Genomic DNA, 17,971 nt, shown 5'->3' with positions numbered 1-17,971 from the left:
AAACAGCTCAAAACTCAGATTCTTCACCAGGTAATACTCATTTTGCTCACTGCCAGAGGTGCTCCTGTCTATCTTCACCCTCATTTTATGCAAGGAAATGCAAGAACCAGTGGGCACTCCTCAGGCAAAACAAACATATCCTGATTTTGAAGGCAGCAACTATCCTCTAACAAAGAACACCTCCCCATTGTACCAGATATTATCTGAGGACGTCACCTGACAAAACACGACAAATACGAATAAACCAAGTGACCACAAGGAGTCAACTGCCAAGCCTCTCATCCCAGCAGTAAATTACTCCGGAAAAGCCTTCCCCTCTTGCACAAAAGATAAAAGCTGCAAAGAAAAGTTATCAGTGCCAGAGCCCTCAGCTTCCTGCCTTCTCTTGCTAACACAATCGCCTCCTGTTTCTTGGGAGCATAACCTGCCTTGTCTGATCCATATCTGCCTTGTGCAGCCAGGCCGTGCTGAAGCCCTGTGGCCTAATCCTGCACCCCATCTCCAAGGCCCATGCACCTCCTCCCCAGGGCCCCCCTTATGCCAAGGGCTGTGCCTTCCCACCGTCTCAGGCCCTCACATCCCTTCACTGCTGCTGCCAGCAGCGGAGGGCCCTGTACCTCTGAAGGGCATTTCACAGAATCACAGAATGGCCAGGGTTGGAAGGGACCTCAAGGATCATGGATCTCCAACCCCCCACCACAGGCAGGGCCACCAACCTCCACATTTAATACTGGACCGGGCCAAAGGCCTTCCTCTATTCTCGTCAGTCGCTGAAGGGAGAAATCACCCATTTGGTTTTTCACACATAGGCCAACTGTGTTCACTTCTAGTAAGGCATTTGTCATCCTGCTGTTTCTCTGGACTCTTATATACGTATATATATATATGTGGATGTATGCATATATATATATACATATGTACTTCTTAATATTTTCAATGTTACATGCTTGCTAGGGATCATTTTTTTCCAGTTCTCATTTTGAAGAGCAGTAGTGGCATTTGAAATGAAGTGGGGATGGGCTAGGCCAGTTTTGTCAGCAAATGGGCTGGCCTCCTGTTTCTAAAATCCAGGTATCAGATAAGATCTATTTTAATCCCAGGGGCTGGTCTAGCAGCAGGCAACAAAGTAGTTTAGGGGAAGCCTTAACAATCTAAGCTCAGAGGTCTTTCAGTCACAACCACCATTATGACCTTTGCCCAAATTATACATTGCAAATGCAGTGTTTACATATTTCAAATGTAATATAAATAATCTTGAATAATATTAACTGCTGTGTAACAAGCTTAAGGGAAATAAAGATGCGAGGCAGATAATGAATAAAATGAGATCAGACTACATTTTCAGAAATTAGCAGCGCTGCATCCCTTGGAAAAAAAGAGAGTAGGAGGTGTTGAAAGTTTTAGTGGTTCTTCATGAGAAACCTGTGTTTGAAATATTAAAAATAAAGCTGGGAAACAAGCCCATAAATGTAAGTCCTGAGGCAAAGCCATTTGCCCCAGCTTGCTCCTCGCAGCACTGTGCTGACGAGCTGGCAAACGCTCAGTTCTCTGCCACAAGTTCCAGCGCTGAAAACCTTCCTGATTCATACAAAGTGTACAAAAATGTCACAGCTCTGTGATATCTTTGAATTAGGGAAATACAGGAGAATCCAATTTTTCATTGAAAAGCAAATGTGTAGGTTTTTCAGAGAAAACGTGGTCTGTGATGAATTACAAAGGTTAAAAAAATACACACCAATTAGGAAAGTAAATAGTAAGAAAACCTCCAGATGTTTTTATACCTTATGGTTTTAAAGACAGTATAAAAAATCGGAGTGGAAGAAATACATGAGTTTTGAGTATCTGTGGCTAACACTAAGAAAAATGATATAATATTTTACATCAGTGCTGTCCATACAGTTCAATGTGGCTGCAACCGCTATAGGACAGCTTTGTTTGATGTTGTGAAAACTCTGAGTTTGAAATATTTTACTTCAGTTTAAATTCAGCCCTTGGTTTTTTCAAAGACAACTGGAATGAATGCATTATTTCTGCTACATAGGTGTATATTTATATGTAGGCAAGGAATATTTTCTTAGGTGCAAAATAAGAAGAACATACTCCTCCCTGAAGCAGATAACAAAGCAGAATCCATTTTTACATCCTAGATGGAAGAATTTACTCCTTAGTGCTGAAAAGATATCCACAGCTTAGTTACAGACTGCTCTACAGAGCTGTCAGCTGAAAGAGGTAATCTAGAATAAGAAAGACAAAGAAAAGATCTGGTAAAAAAAAGCCATTTCTTATTCCACTGACTTCTACTGAGCTCTGGCAGATTGAGGGTCTGTTAATAAAAGAGAACTTTGGGCAAAACACATGAACAACCAACTGTATTTAACTGCACAGGAGAAGGACCACTGGAGACCTGTTGTATCGGGTTTACAAGAATCCCCTTGGAGGCCAGCAACAGATCAGCACTCAGAGCTCACAGCAATCTGCTGAAAATAAGTGGCTATCTGTAGCTTAGCAGGAGTACATCAAATATTTTAAGTAGTTAGCACAAAACAAAAGCTCTGATCCAAAACCAAGGCTTGGAGATATTTTGGCAATATAACCTCCCTCCTGAGTAGAAATGCCAAATGCTGCTTGCCTTCCAGTTATAAACCGTTACTGCAACACTTCTAATAAATACAGTTGTAGAGTTAAATAAGTTACAGTACAGTGCTTCAAGGGAGTGGAAGGTGGTTCAACTGGGGATTATCACAGTCAACAGAGGGAATTCATTTAATCTAAAACAAATTGGGTTCTCATTTGATTAATTTGCTAGAGGCAAAGCAAAAATATGTTGAGAAGAACCGTGTAATTTCTGGTTCTTGTTCTTAAATCTTAAATAAATTAATCACAGGTCACTTTGCAGTCTGTACTTAGGTCAAATAAGAGAGAGGTTGGCTAGAGCTGACAAGGATGCTAAATCTGCCCTCGGACTACACAGGACCTATAACCACTGCATCACTTGGTCCCTTCCCTGAAACAGCACCAGATCTGAGAAGTCTTTGGTGCACTGTGGTTTTAGGGCAATTGTTTCCATTTTATCTCTTTGCTTTAATGGGTGTCATTGTTGACACATGGGAGGTGTATCACAAAGCTACTAATGCACATGTCCAGCTATCGTCTTTCAACAGTCTCAGTATAGTGAGCTAATGAAGCAAAGTAGACTTCAGAACCATAAAGATACTGGGTCATATGCTGGCTACAGACACATAGCATCCAATTATTCCTAGTAATTGTCCACATGGGAAACATGGATTTAGAAAATAATCTTTGTTGAAAGTCTTTAATTAAGGAAAGGCACAAATGTTCTGAATAAAATTTCAAACTCTGTGGAAATATAGTTCAGGAGAGAAGGAGGCATCTGGGCTGAAAATCATCATACCAAGTTTCACCTCAGATTTTAGGTACTAATTTATAGCCCCCTGAAAATTGGATTTACAGCACATTAGAATTTACCCCTAAGTACCACACTGGGAACTTGGGACTATAGCAGTAATTTGCAGCAACAATGACATCCAGTATAGGAGTTTCCTTTAAAATAAATCTCCACATAATATGCATTCTCCAGGATCTTTAATCATTAAGGCCCTGCATTTCTCACCAGTTTAATGGGACCTATATGGTTGTATCTCAGTGCGACTCTGTGAAATTCATTATATGCCACTTGATGTGAAAGTAATGCCTCCTATTTCTTTTCCATGAAAAAAAAAAACCAACAGATACAAAGAGCACAATAACACTATTCAATAAAGCAAATGCTCTCCTACAGAACATTATTTTTTAACAATCACCACTACTGGCTCTACGTTTTTGCCAGCTAGAAGAGCCTGCATGCTGTGCTTGTAAAAATATGTACCAACATAGAATCATAGAATCATAGGATCACAAGGTTGGAAACGACCTGCAAGATCATCTAGTCCAACCACCCTCTCATTCCCAGTACCACAACAGTGGTGATCTACTGTTTCACAGCTGCTGAAATGTAGCACCCACTGCTCACTGTGCTCGCATACATTGGTTGCACTCCATGGATGTTCAGCAAGTGTCAATGAATGTCAATAGGTGCCATTTTCCCGCATAGGGGATCTCAGTGACACACCTTTGCCTCATTTGCACTTCCATGTCAGACGCCATTCTGTCAGACTGCCCCTCTGCTGCCATCTATCTCATGGCAGCAACACATAATGAGATACTGGTGGGAAGGTTCAACCCCTACTGCAATACCACCAACATCCGCCTCTGACATTGTGGGACAACATTACAAGATAGGAGGCACAGCTTTTGAAACAGTCCTCATAATTTTACTAAGAATACATTTTATAATTATTTTTTAACCATTTGTGAAGACGCTGTGCCCATTAGTAAAAAAATTATGATAATCCTCTTGTGAACCCATAAATCAGCATTGACGCAGATGGTGCCCCTGGGAGGAACCGACTGCAGTGTCCCAAGGCTGCCCTCTCCACATCAGCCCTCCCTCCAAAAGACAAAACTTGTCCACTTGTGAGGTTTCTGTAATATTAACAATCGTTCAGACAGAAGAGAACAGTGAGCACCAATATCTTTCTCATCTCAGATTACAAAAGCTTTCTGAGGAGTGATCAGATTTATATGTGTTTCTGGTCACTATTAAGAGGGTCTACTTTCAAAGTGCTGACCTACTGGTGAAACTGAGCCAGCAGAAGAACAGGGAGCAGCTGCAGCCTTCAGATGTTGATGACTTCATCAGTCTAATTGGTTTCCACTGATTTTCATGGCTGTTACTCTGGACAGTCTCCTGCTTGCACTAACTGCTTGACCCCTCTTTCTTCACAGATGCTTCATTTCACTTTCCTTCCCTGACTTTCTCCACTCATTTTTTCTGTACAGATCTTTTTCATATCCAGGTCTTTCTCTTTGCTTCTGTTTTGACAAGTCCTCCCTTGTAAGAACACAACCCATCCTGAAAACCCTTCCCTACTGACACAGTCCCAAGCCAACACATTACTGTGGCTGGCTCTGAGTGCAGCTTTTCCACCCAGTCCTTTGCCTCATCACTGTGAGCTCTAGGAGAAAGTCTGCCTCCTCACATCCCCCAGCATCCTTTGGCATTAGGCTAGATCCAGACAGAAACTGAGGCTTCTCCCTATCCCTGTCCTTCACAACCAGGAATTGGTCTGCTTTCAGTATCACAAGAAAGCAAGAGGCAAAGTCCCAGGTGATCGATTCTCTCTTGAGACTTATAATCCAAAAGCAAGACTGTGTGTCTCTCATCAGTTAACACATGCATAAAACATAATAAAAAAACCAACGGTCATTACAAATGGGTTTTCAGTGCTATGGTCCTGGTCTACAGCCCAACTCCTACAGCCCCAAAATGGAGAGAGTGCACAAAAAGAGACAGAAGATTAAAAAGCTCCAGTTTCGTTTTTAGGGATGAAATGATGAGAGCAGACAGTGGTGTTTCTTGACCAAAACCTGCACAGCCTCTGAGTGCCTCAGAGCAAAGCTGTAGCACTGGGGCCAGCACCAGCTGCACAGTGCAGAGGGTCGACCTTAGAAGTTAAAGGTTTATTAAATCATATCATATTTCAGCATAATGATTTAAGGGCAAACAGATCTGTTCTCATTAGTGCACTGAAAAATTTAGCCTCTCTGTCTGCATGTTAGAGGAGGCAATTAACAACAGCATTAAACAGCAGCATTCCTGAATGCCACACTCCTATACTGCCTCCCATAAGTCATCCACTTTGTTTCCTAGCGACATCCCAGTCTTCACCTCAAATTTATGCACCAAAAGGGATTGTAACTTCAGGTGGGAGCAGTCAGACTCCAAATACAATTCATTTTGCCCTGATCCCTCGCTTACACAGACCACACTCACACTATTAGGAGGATCATGTTCACCTTCAGTGCCTGCTAAAAGGTGTCTTTATTTTGCTTTCCACTGGGGATATCTCTGTTTTGACACAAGAGAACCTCATGATAAGAAGTGTTTCGTGCAGTTGGAGATAACTAGGCACACATCCTTTGCAGTGCTGAATTGCCTTCATCCTTGACATTTCTTGCACTCTCTTTCTATGATTCTGGCTTAGCTCTGCCAGCTCGTACCAGCTGTACCCCTGTGCAGGACCATGTTTCCCCCCCTCCCTGCCAACCAAGCCAGCAGAGGTGTTTGGACCTGTGAGTACAATGGCCTTTGAGCAGGGATCTCAATGAAGCATTAAGTGATCGTGACAAAAAAGGGCTCTGTTCAGCTCTCAGCTGTAGCGAAACTCGTCCAGAATAAATTCCTGTTCTCCAAAGCAGCAGAAGGAAGAGCCTTCCTCACACAGCTCCATTCACTCTTCTTGGTCCTGTGTGGCCAGGAAAGTCAGAACATTCAAAGTCAAGATGCACAGTCACGACTTCTTATCAAAAATAACCCTGCATTCAATAGCTTACTAGCTACTTCTGCTCAATAGCCACCTGCAGAGTAACAGCTCTATCTGTGCAAAAACAGATTTCCCTCTTATTTTCACAGCTCCTAAAACTCTGCTTTCTTTCCTCTTCGGCATTGAGGAGAATATCCTTTGACACACGCATGCATGATCATCTCTCTCATACATATGTTTAAAAACCCCCATCGCTACCAGCCAGTCCGGGTTACACCGGCTGTGGAGTAGCACTGCCTGGGATTTGCTCTGCATTTTATCACACGTTTATTGTAGCCGCTCATGCCTTTGAACTTCTGCGGTAGGGTCCTGTGACATGTCCAACACACACCACTCCGAGCTTTGCATATGTTTCATGTTTATGTCACTATATTCATATGAGCCGTGCTATAACTGCACTGAGTGAAGGTTATTGGATCGCTCCGCTCCTCGTCCTTGGTTTTCAGATGCTGTCTGGCTCCTGCAAAACGCTTTGGGCTGGGTTGTTTGAAACATGCAGTTTGCTGTTTCTATCCTGGGAAGGACTTTTTGCAGACAACCACTCATCTGATTTTGTGCATGGGAAGATTACAGAGGGAGAGAGACACGTTTCTCCACTAGCAACCTCACTTTATTCTACAAACACAGCAGTGGCATCAAAATGATTCAAGGGAAAGACAAAATCTGCCAAGGAGGTGGACATCATGTAAACAGACCATTTATTTCAAGGCTTTTTGTGAAAGAGCAACTGAACGGTGCATGCACATTCCCGTTTTGAAGGTGGAAGCTTCACCTGCAGATTGCATCTGGGCTCTAAATTAGAATGCAGAGGAGATTGTTGCTGTTGTTGTTGTTGTTGTTATTGTTATTATATGAGAGGCACTGCACAGGATAGGGCATTCTTCCAGATGCTTCCTCCTGTTACAGCACAGCCGACTTTTTGTCCACCATGAGCGCCGCTCTCCAAGCAGTGCAGTCAGCAGGGTGGGAGGAATGGATCAGAAGAGGAGGATCCATGGAAGGATACAGAGCTCCTCTGCTGTGCCAGAGCCATCATCCCACAAAACCACCTGGGCCATGGCAGTGCCTGATCTGGGGCAGCAGTGATCGGTCACTGTCCAAACAAAAGCCACGTTGCAAATGGCAAAACCACAGCAGCCATGACTGGACCAGTTACAGATATGGTTTCAGATGATCTTTACAAAAGGTATCACAAAAGTTTTAACAATGTGTTCCTCTTTCTTCACTTGGGTCGATGTTTTTGAGCATGTGGTGTTGACTGTGGGAAGCTGTTTTCAGTTGTTTCCTAGGCAACAAACAGTGTCTCATTCCCCAATACATAACTAAAATTTAGAAGAAAACATATCATTTGATACAAATATATGTAACTGTGAACCAGCTGAGTCCCTTTAAAAATTACATGAATTATTACTTAAAAGTATTGCAAAGTTTGTGAGCTCAGTGTAGTTTGCTGCAAATCCAACTGCAAGCACATCAAATGTAAACTTCCATTTATTTTACTGATTTAAAACACAGCACGTTACAAACACCAGCAGTGGAAAATATAATTTATTCCGTACAGATACTCAGTGATGTAATTATTTAGATATTCCTCCGTCCTCCAGAGAGGGTAGATGCAGAGACAGCTGCAATCAACAGATCGTTTTGCTATTGGTGTCACTGCACCGACTCCTCCACTTATCACCCCCATCAAGTTTAAAGAGAAATTATGAAAAAACAAATATGCATCAGGGAAAGAAGACATGGAGTCAAAGTTTGCTTTGGCTCTGCAGTTTCCATGACACAAGCAATGGCACTTGATGATAGGTTGGAAGGCTTCTTCGATTATTAGCACCATCATTTAGCGGTTCTGTGCATGTTTTGGAACTGATTTCTAGGGGAGGTAGAAATGAGATGGCTGTGATTGCTTTTGGGGAAGGTGATGGCAGGAGTTGGCAAGCAGAACAGAGCATCCCCCCTGCCAGGCTGTGAGCACATGGCTATCCAAGTGCCACTTCTCCACTCAGCAAAACACAGCACTGCAGGCAGAGTGGAAGGAGGCAGAAATATAATCGTAGACCCATAGAATGTCTTGGGTCAGAAGGGACCCCAATTATCACCTAGTTCCAGCCCCCTCATGTCTTGTACCCACCTATTGCTACAGCAAAGCACCTGCTGGCTTCACTGGGCTCAGTGCCTTGTTCCAGGTGCCATGCAGCACAGTGCTTGGCTGCTCCAATGTGTTACTGCTCTGCTCTGCCCTCGCCATCCTGCCTGACCCGCACAACAGCCCTGCTCCAGTCCCAAAGCAAGGCCACAGTGGTAACACCCATGGCTTGATGTTACTGGGTTCCCATTGCTTTGGTTTGTTCCTGCCATGACACTTACACCCTTAGTGACAAGCCAGTGACAAAGCTTTTGGCATGAGTAACATACAAATACACTATAAATATATTATTTTAAATACATTGCAGGGCCCTGTGGGGAGATTATGTCACAACACCAGCAGTAACTCAAATAGTGTGGGTGGGCTTGTGGAGCCATAGAATAGAATAGAAGTCTTTTTTTTCTTCTTTTTTTTTTTTCTTCTTCTTTTTTTTTTTTTTGATAGAATGGTTTGGACTGGAAGGGACCTTTAAGATCATCTGGTTTCAACTCCCTGCTATAGACAGGGACACCTCTAGATCAGGTTGCTCACAGCTCCATCCAGCCTGGCCTTGAATGCTTCCAGGGATGGGGCATCCACAGCCCCTGGGCAACATGTTCCAGTGTCTCACCACCCTCACATTAAATAATTTCTTCCTAATATCTACTCTAAATCTTCTTATTACAGTTTAAAGCCATTTCCCCTCAACCTGTCACTACATGCCCCTATAAAAAGTCCCTCCCCAGCTTTCCTGTAGGCCCCCTCCAGGTACTGGAACCAGAATCAGAATCCCCCAAAGCCTTTCTTCCCTTCAGGCAAAGCGAGTCAATATCGCACCACTCGGTGTCCCCGGCCCTGGAAACTCCATGTCAGTGTCGCCGTGTTTACCGGCATCTGGCATCTGGCACCAGCCCCTGCAATCCAAGCACAGCCACACCACTGCCCAAAAGCAATTTTCGTGTGTGCTTTTTCCCTTCCACCCTTCGAGTGTACTTTCATCTCCGAAGGAAACTGAGACCCAACTCTTGCGAACTCCCGATTCTTCCTACACTTTCCTTTCATGTTCCCATTATGACTGCTCTCCGGTGTGCATGAGCTCTGCCTCTCACTGCAAGGCTGTCGATTTTCTAAACAGGCTTTCTTGTAGTCCCCCAGTGTATCTTACATCGATTCGGCAGTCTGCCTATTTGACTTTGAAAGGGCATTATCTCAGTCCCAGCTTGCTGGGACGGGTCAGTCGGCAGAAGAGAAGACTTTCACCCAACAAGAGAGGGAGAGAGAAAAACGAGATAAAAAGAAACAAAGTTTCAGCTTTAACAGATGCAAAGCAAAGCCCAAATATTTTCCAGTCGGTGGATGTTGAGGAGCAATATGCCAGATACATTTCACAAGCCAGCCAAGCCTCCGCTGGCACCTAATCACTGCCAGATGTTTAGAAGCAACACCGCGAAACATCGCACAGCGCTGGCAGGGAATAAACAAACCGCTGGGGGAGAACTCCAAGTCTCGTCCGCGGGACAGCGGAGATGGGGATGAGGGGAACGCAGAGCGGGTGCCGAGAGCGGGACGGCGCAGGGGGACGGCAGGATCCGCTCCGGCTCTGCCTCGCTGCCCCGCGCGGAGCCGGGGATGCGCCCCGCCCGCCCCGCGCTCCCCGCGCTGCCCTGCCCGCCGCCGGTGCCCGCCGCACACGTGTGCGCTCTCCCCGCTGCCGTCCCTACCTTTCATCTTGGCGCCGGGGCGGCTCGCATAGGACGCACGGGGCGCGGCGTGGGCTGGCTGCCTAATGCCGGGCCATGCCGGGGGCCGGCCGCGCCCTGCCCGCTGCCGCTGCCCCTGCCGCTGCCGCTGCCGCCCGTCGCGGCTCCTCTCGCCGCCAGCCCCGAGCGGCCCGGCCCGGCCCCGCCGAGCAGCGGCCCGGCCCCGCCTCCCTCCCTCCGCCCCGGGGAAGGGGCCGCGGCCGGGGCCGGGCCGTGGGGGCGGGCTCGGGGCCCCGCCTGAGGCTGGGATGGCGGTGGGACGGGATGAAGTTCGCCCGTCACCCGTCGGTGATGAGTGGGCATCCCGCATGGGATGCGGTATCCCTTCTTGACTTCCCTGCGCGTGTGGCAGGCACACGGAGTTTTGGTCTCCTGACAGTCCGAACGCTTCGTTGGTACCCAAGTGAGAAATCCCGAATCGCGGATGCATACCCATCGGCTGGGACGTGCGGCGCTCAGCCCCGAAAAGTCCTGCTGGATTCAAAGGAATCCCCTCAATGCGTGTCCTGAAGAGTGTGTGTAAATATTTGTGAGGTTAGAGATGTACAGGCTGGTTGTATTTTATTTCATTCATTCTGGATGTTGCCAGGAATAATGCAGCATTTCTAGGCTCCCGTTTTCTTGAAAGGCGCATGGGGTTTTGCTGCAAACCTGCCCTTACTTTGGCAATCGAAGGTGGCAATACAGGTTTGTGATCCTACTCCAACCTGTAACAGCAGTGCTGATGAAGCAGAGCTCGTGCACCCTACGCCGATTCATTCTGGGGATGAGCAAAGCAGTGCAGGCGCCTGAGGGGCTTTCCCATTGCAGAAAGGAGACGTGAGTGATTTGGGCTCTGCGGTGCAGCTGGAGATATCCCAGCCTGCTGCATGGGACGATGCTGAAAGAAGGAATGGTGCTATATGGTCTTTTCAGCCATTTGGTGGCTCTGATGGGATCGCAGCATCCCAGCAGAGTTGTAGTGTGATACCATGGCATTGGTTTAACACCAGGTCAAAAAACACTATAAACCTATCAGGTAGGGTCTTTCCTGAGCAAGGAATGGGGGAGTAAATTCATCAAATGTAACAAAAATTGAAGCCAGGATTTAGAAATCTGAATGTTTCTTTCTGATTGGTTTAGCAACCTCTTGAGCAAGTTTTGCAGTACTCATTCTCTTCCAGCTTGATACCTCCAGAGATGTGTGCACACCAGCTGCAGGAGCCATTTGCTACTTTAAAGCAGGGCTCAGGTATCAAAGAGACATGACTCAGCTTTTCACTGACACTCTGGTTGTTGACTGGAATATCTGTTTTTGGTGCAAGTCATGAATAAAACTGCTAAATCTGAATGCAGTCATCAGCTAATTAAGGAAGTCCTGCAGTAGAGTGTTGGATTAAACCAACAGCACTGACAGTATTTGTAGGACTGATTAATACTTGGTCAGTTCTACCATTCATTTTGGATCCTAAGTCAACTTACAGCTTTCTTGAAGAATCAATATTGATCAGCTTCCCAAACTAAAAGCCTATCCCACCTCTGATCCAAAGACCGTGGATATGTTTCCAAGAAGAAATCTTTTCATTAATTATAAAGCACTGAATATAGAACAGTAATGAAACCCCACTTCTCTGAAGGAAAACTATTTGAGAGCACAACGCTGAAGGAATGCAAAGAAAGAATTACCAAACTCTATGATATCACAAAATGCACAAGGAGCAGAAATGTGTAAGAATTTAGAAAATTCAGCAGAAGCAGTTGCTGATAACTCTTTCAGCTCTTCAGAGAGTAACCATAAGGAACTGACGGATAGCAACCAAACAGTGAAGAGCCATGTGGTCTGTGACTTACGAATTCCTGTATCAGAGGGAAGCGTACTCCTTACTTGTTGAAAGAAAAATGGTGAATATTTAGAATCCATAAAAAAGTGTGATTAATAATTAGGCCCCAAATCTACCTCAATTCTTGTGATTTTAAAAGCATTTAGTAAGTTGTGGAGATAGTGAGAGACTTCGTATTTCTAAAAGATGCCTCTGTGTTCTCTTTTAGTCACGTACCTTGTATTCCACATCAGATTTCTTATGTATCCTTTACATATTTAAATAACTGACGGTCTCCTACTAATAAAATTTTGAAAATATGTGTTAGTAAAGAAATTCAGAAAACTTGTGAACTGTTCTATTGTTTTCATGGTTTCTTTGACACATCTCACTGTTGTTTGTGTGTTAAATCTTTCCTCTACTCCATAGTTGCCCAATCTCTTGGTTTGCCTGGGCTGCGTGGAGTGAAGAGAAATTGTCTTGGGCCACATTTAAAATATATAATATATTTAATGTTTAAAAGTAATAAAGCGTTTTAATGTGTTTTATTGTTGTTGTTGTTATTATTATTATTATTATTAAAAGAAAAAACAAGGGCAACAAAAAGGGTATGTGACCTTGTTTTTTGGAACTAACACATCAGTGTCTGGTTCAATGGCAGCAGCCACAATTTGCAGTGAGTTCTCTGGGTGTTCATCAAAGATTTTTGATGGTGTTTTGTTCTTCCTACACTTCATCCTTGAAAAGTTGTTCACAAATGTTCATAGTGCCAAAAGGCAGTGACATGAATAAGGTGTGGCTGTGAAGCATGGGGTGTTTCTTTCTTGTGAGAGACACTTCACAGAAGTCTGATCGAGAGACATGGTCATATTTTTCTTTGAATTCAGTGTCTGATTTCAACTCTGCACATTGCATTTGAAAATACGCAGGTAACGTATTTACGTCAAACGAAAATGGAATTGCAAATATACAAAAAAAAAAAAAAAAGAGATTTTTTTGGCCATCTTAAAGCTTATTCTCAAATTCCTTTATCGTAATGAAAAGCATGGAAACATGTTTTTCACTGTTTGCAAGACTGTGTTTATCCAATATTTCAGAACTGTCATTACTTGAGCTTGCCGTAATTTGAGTTTCATTCTGAATGTTGTTATGGTTTGAAACACACTACAGATAAGTAGATTTTCACCTTGAAGATGTCAAATCTTGCAGAATTTGTTAGCACTATATAAGTATTAACACAAACACAAGTTTAATAACTACATAAGAAAGCTTACATGCCTACTTAATAACAAAAAAAGCATGCCTTCACAAGAACACACATTTGTAGGTGGCTAGAAATATCACTATGGGCAATCACTGTGTTTTAGTCTCCAAGTGGCACAGGCCATGTAATGTGCAATATACACGGTTTTCAAATGGATGTGTCCTTTCTGCTGCAACGTGTGACGAGATGTCATTCTGCAGCCCCATGTAACCATCCATTCTGCCTTGGCTGCATCCAGAGTGGGCAAGGCTGAGAGCCGGCTGCCCGCTCTTCAGGATGGCCATGATCACCATCAAGGTCTCTGTGTGGGGAGATGAACAGTCTCAAGTATTTTAAGTTTCATTTCAATGTTCTTTCTTCCCACTGACCCACCTCTGTTTACTAGAAGTAGGTATTGCTTCCGAAAGCTACTGTCACATTTATCAGTCTTAGGGTTAATGAACACATAAAAGGGGAAGCCACACTGGTGATGGTTCATGGATACAGGGTACTTTAGCAAATGTAATTAATGAGGCTAATATCACTGAATTGCTGATGTTATGAAGCACATAGCCTCTCCATCAAAAGCAGTTTGGCTTAACAGGAGAATTCTGGTCTCTTCTCCACTGTCTCTGTTTCAGTCTCCTGTACACTAAGCAACAAAAATGTCCCAAAATGTCCATCTGAAATACTACATCCACTCAATATGACTTGGTTAGTCAGACCTACTAAAATTTATTCATCAAATAATGAAATGAGTCACCCAAGTGAGCACTGCAGCATAATGTGACCATAAGTAGTTACCAGTCACATTGGTTGTTCTTGTTTTCCTTGCTACAGTCCTCCCTTGAATAGCAAGGAAGTTAATTTAGTTCACACTCACTTCTACTCTGCAAAATGTGTTCAATCTTGACAGTGATTCAAAAGATACAAATGTAATCTCTCTGTATGTTTGAACAAATTGTGCAGAATTTGCTGAAATTATGCAAAAACATGATGTGTATAGTTCCTGCTCGCTTGGACACCACAACAGTCCATTCCTCTGACCTGCCTCTTTCCTAGAGCTCAACTTACAATGTTTTGTCAGAATCGTTCCTTTCTTCTCCAACCACAGGCCACTTGGCAATTTGATGAGCCTTAGAGAGATGCTGGAAGCATGTTAAAAGATATGTGTGGCATTCTCCTTGACTGACAGCCTTCTAACAGCCTGAGCCCACATGCAATACAAAAGGCAACAATTAAATACAAAAATCTGAAAAAGATTTGAATGCATCATTGAAGAGAACTGCGTGTGAAGAAGGAACTGTATGTGGGAGATCATTTGTCTGAAGTTTGCATCATTTGGGCTCAATACAAAATGTGCATTTTAAAAGTGAGAGTTGAGTATTACGACACATTTTAATGATAATTTTTTTTCTCCACAACAATTTCGTATTGTTTTTAATGACCATTCTGGATCTGTGCCCAGAGCAAAGAAATCATCCTTGGATCTGGGTAATAGGATTGTAAATGCTCCTGAACAAACGGCTAAGTTATTTACTATTAATTTTATTAAATCCACAAATGGTGAAGTTATTTACTGATAATTTAGTTAAATCTAATGAGCCTTTCCTTAATCTGTGTAATTAGCATCACAATTTGAAAGTATTTAGTTATGTAGACTTGTCTCTGACAAGGCATTTTGTTTGTTTTTTTTTGTTTTCCCTTTCCTGTTTTGAAAAACTGGGAAGCTGAAAGAGATTCTGAAAGCAGCAAAGCACCTGCTTATCTTTTCAGCCTGCTGAAGTTACTCAGAGAAACAGACTTTTGTTGTAGATACGGCTTGAACTTTGATGACGCTAAGGCTTATGCACCAGTTCTTTTTTATGTCAATTGTGAATTGACTTTTTTCCTTCTAAAATCTTGACTTCCTGAAAGGATGACATGGCAAGGCTCTAGAATGGAGCAGATAGTCACATTACTCTGAATTTAGAGAAGAACAAATGGATAGAATGCAAATAAAAGTGCAGTTATTACAATTGCCTACAGACAATACTTAGGGAGAACTGTCATGTATTTTGTATTTGATGAAATACATCATTATGATTTATTTTTTTAAATTTGAATGAAAAGTAACTATTGCTGGGTCAGAAAGTTTGGAAAATTTTATTCTGGCAATTTATAAACAATTTTTTTTTTCACAGTATTTTGTTAGAATTACTGAAAACAACTGTAGCTGTTGCATCTGCTGAGCACTTAAGGCAATGAAAAATTGACTTTAGTGCTCCAAAATTTCACATAATGAAGAATAATTTCATTGCTAGAATGCCTAACTCTCAAGGGTGGAAAAACTAAAACCAAATAATGCCAGATTTTATTAGGATGCTAGTGGAAATAGCTTCATATAGATTAGTAATAACATTTTGTTTGCTTATAGTGTTGATTTATTTCAACAAACACAGTAAGGTAATTCCAATTTCCTCAGAAATACTTTCTGATTGCTCAGGATCTGATAGAGTCAGATAGTTGTTTGGAGTATATCAGAATGATACTGAGCATGTTTTGGGTCATGTTGGTAGAAGCAGATAAAGATCTTGCCATGTTTTGTGGCTCTCCAAATGCCAGCAACCTGCTGCCTCCAGTTATCTTCATCTGCCTGCAAGCAGCAGTCTCCTTGGAGAGGCTGGCTCTATCTACTCTGAGTAGCATCTTACAGATGTTGTTACATGCCATGTGTTTTGTGTATAGTTCAGGGATGGCCAGGCACATTCTGTATACGTCTGCCCATCTGTGAAAGCTCTCCTGAAAGTAAGATGATGTGTAGAGATGTCATCATAAGATGATCTGACACTGGAGAGTGTAAGCTGACGTACAGTTTAGTTTTCCATCAGACACTGACATGACACTACAGTAAGATGTGCCTTCTCCCCAGATTTACTGGTTATGTCAGTATAGATCCACATGGCACATCCAGATTTTTAGTTTTCCTGATCTCTTCCCTCGTAGACATCAGGGTCAAGCAGGCACTCAGTGAGTATTTCTTGTATACTGCTTGGCCACAGGAGACGGACACAGCAAGAAAAGCAGAAAGACAGAGCATCCTCCCTGCATTAAGTTAATTTTATTACAACGTATTTTGGCTCTTCAGCATGTGAGTTACACCCACCAGGACTCCCCGACGCTTCAACAAGTGGGTGTAAGTGGGGTCAGGGGAATATTAAATTACAACTCCTCATCTCTGAGTTTGGCCCAAAAAAGTACAGGATATATTTTGGAAATCTGGGAACATCGTGATTCCAAATGCACAGGATTTTCTTTACTATGTAGAACACATCCGTAATTTATGTAAACGACTGTTTATAGAGTATGTGGAACCTTTGAAGTTTTGCTTGTTAGGATATAACAATAAATGATAGCCACTCTAATATGCTTTTTAGACTAAACAGATTTCAAAGGGAACAGATGAATCAAAAAGATAGATAGTGATAAATAGTCCCTTGCATATTGCTTCAGAGATCATGTATGTTATCATCAGTTGCACGCAGTATGTCTATCTTCTTTCAGGTAGATTAAGTGACACTAGTTATTCTTTTGAATTATTAGTTAGAGTTTTGGAGACATCCCATGTATTTTCATTTTGTCAGATTTCATAAAAACCATTCACAAGGAACTGCTGTGAAAGAACATTTCTGAGGTTGTGAAATCAAGCGCTCATGGGCTAGCAAATGCCAGTAGAAAGATTGCCTGTGTGACCTGAACTTACCTGTATGCATTTGGGGTTATTGTTAAAAAGTATTTATATAGATGTTGGGTTGCAGTAACGTGTTCACTCTTCTCCAGTAGCTCTCCTTTATTCAGTACAGAAAAGGGACTAAATCCATTTAGTGAATACTCATTCAGTATTTTATCTTCTCTTCATTGTCCCTCTAGGTACTATTCACTACAACATTTGGGCTCTGCTCTGAAGACAAAATAATTTATTTCCTCCATGCCTATCATCAAAGTAACATTTATATATTTTACAAATGTGACTTAAATTTTGCAAGCATCTTTGCCAGCAATAAGGAGTATTATGACTGCCATTTTATAGGACTGAGATATGGGAAAATTAAATTTAAAAGTTATCCTCTTTTATGCAGTGCTTCATTTGAAATGCTTTGATTTCTCAGAGTACTCAGGGTTACAGGCAGTGTGCAAGCTACGTACCCAAGAGCACCTTCCACTTCTAGGTTGGCAGGGTTGGCTAAAAGCTCAACTCACAGCCCCACGAGACTTAGCTGTACATTTTGCTGCCTCTGCCCTTCCTCTAATTGCTTTCCATGTGTGTGAAGCCTACAGAAAGCAATCCTGAGCCCAAACCCATGTGTTGAAAGACTGTGACATTAGGTGTGCTGCAGATGGCACAAATGCTGCAATCTAGCTGCAGTCATACTCAGTATTTTGTGTGTTTGCAAGCTAGATCCCACTGACTTCCATGGCAGGGGTGAGCACTCAGCCCTTCTGCAAATGACACCATAGGGCTCCTACGAAGACTGCTGAGAAAAACAAGGGAAGTCACAAGCCAGGATGAGCTGGATGTTGGTGAGATGCTGTGGTGTATCACCCCTGCCAGCAGTTCAGCC

At 42.9% G+C, this 17,971-nt stretch overlaps 1 protein-coding gene across 1 annotated transcript in view; it reads right to left on the bottom strand.

The window, feature by feature from the left end:
• The window catches only part of COLEC12 (collectin subfamily member 12), a 90,039-nt gene extending 79,613 nt beyond the window's left edge, over positions 1 to 10,426 (bottom strand). The window contains exon 1 of the mRNA XM_052703403.1: positions 10,290 to 10,426. Coding sequence (XP_052559363.1) covers positions 10,290 to 10,296 — 7 coding nt within the window. The 5' untranslated portion in view covers positions 10,297 to 10,426. The remainder of the gene's footprint in view (positions 1 to 10,289) is intronic.
• Between the last annotated feature and the right edge of the window lie 7,545 nt (positions 10,427 to 17,971).

The sequence above is a fragment of the Tympanuchus pallidicinctus genome, unplaced genomic scaffold (assembly GCF_026119805.1).
Source record: "Tympanuchus pallidicinctus isolate F22 unplaced genomic scaffold, pur_lepc_1.0 scaffold5, whole genome shotgun sequence".
Classification (NCBI taxonomy): domain Eukaryota; kingdom Metazoa; phylum Chordata; class Aves; order Galliformes; family Phasianidae; genus Tympanuchus; species Tympanuchus pallidicinctus.
The sequence above is the reverse complement of the archived record's forward strand: the minus strand, read 5'-3'. Positions and strand labels throughout refer to the sequence as shown.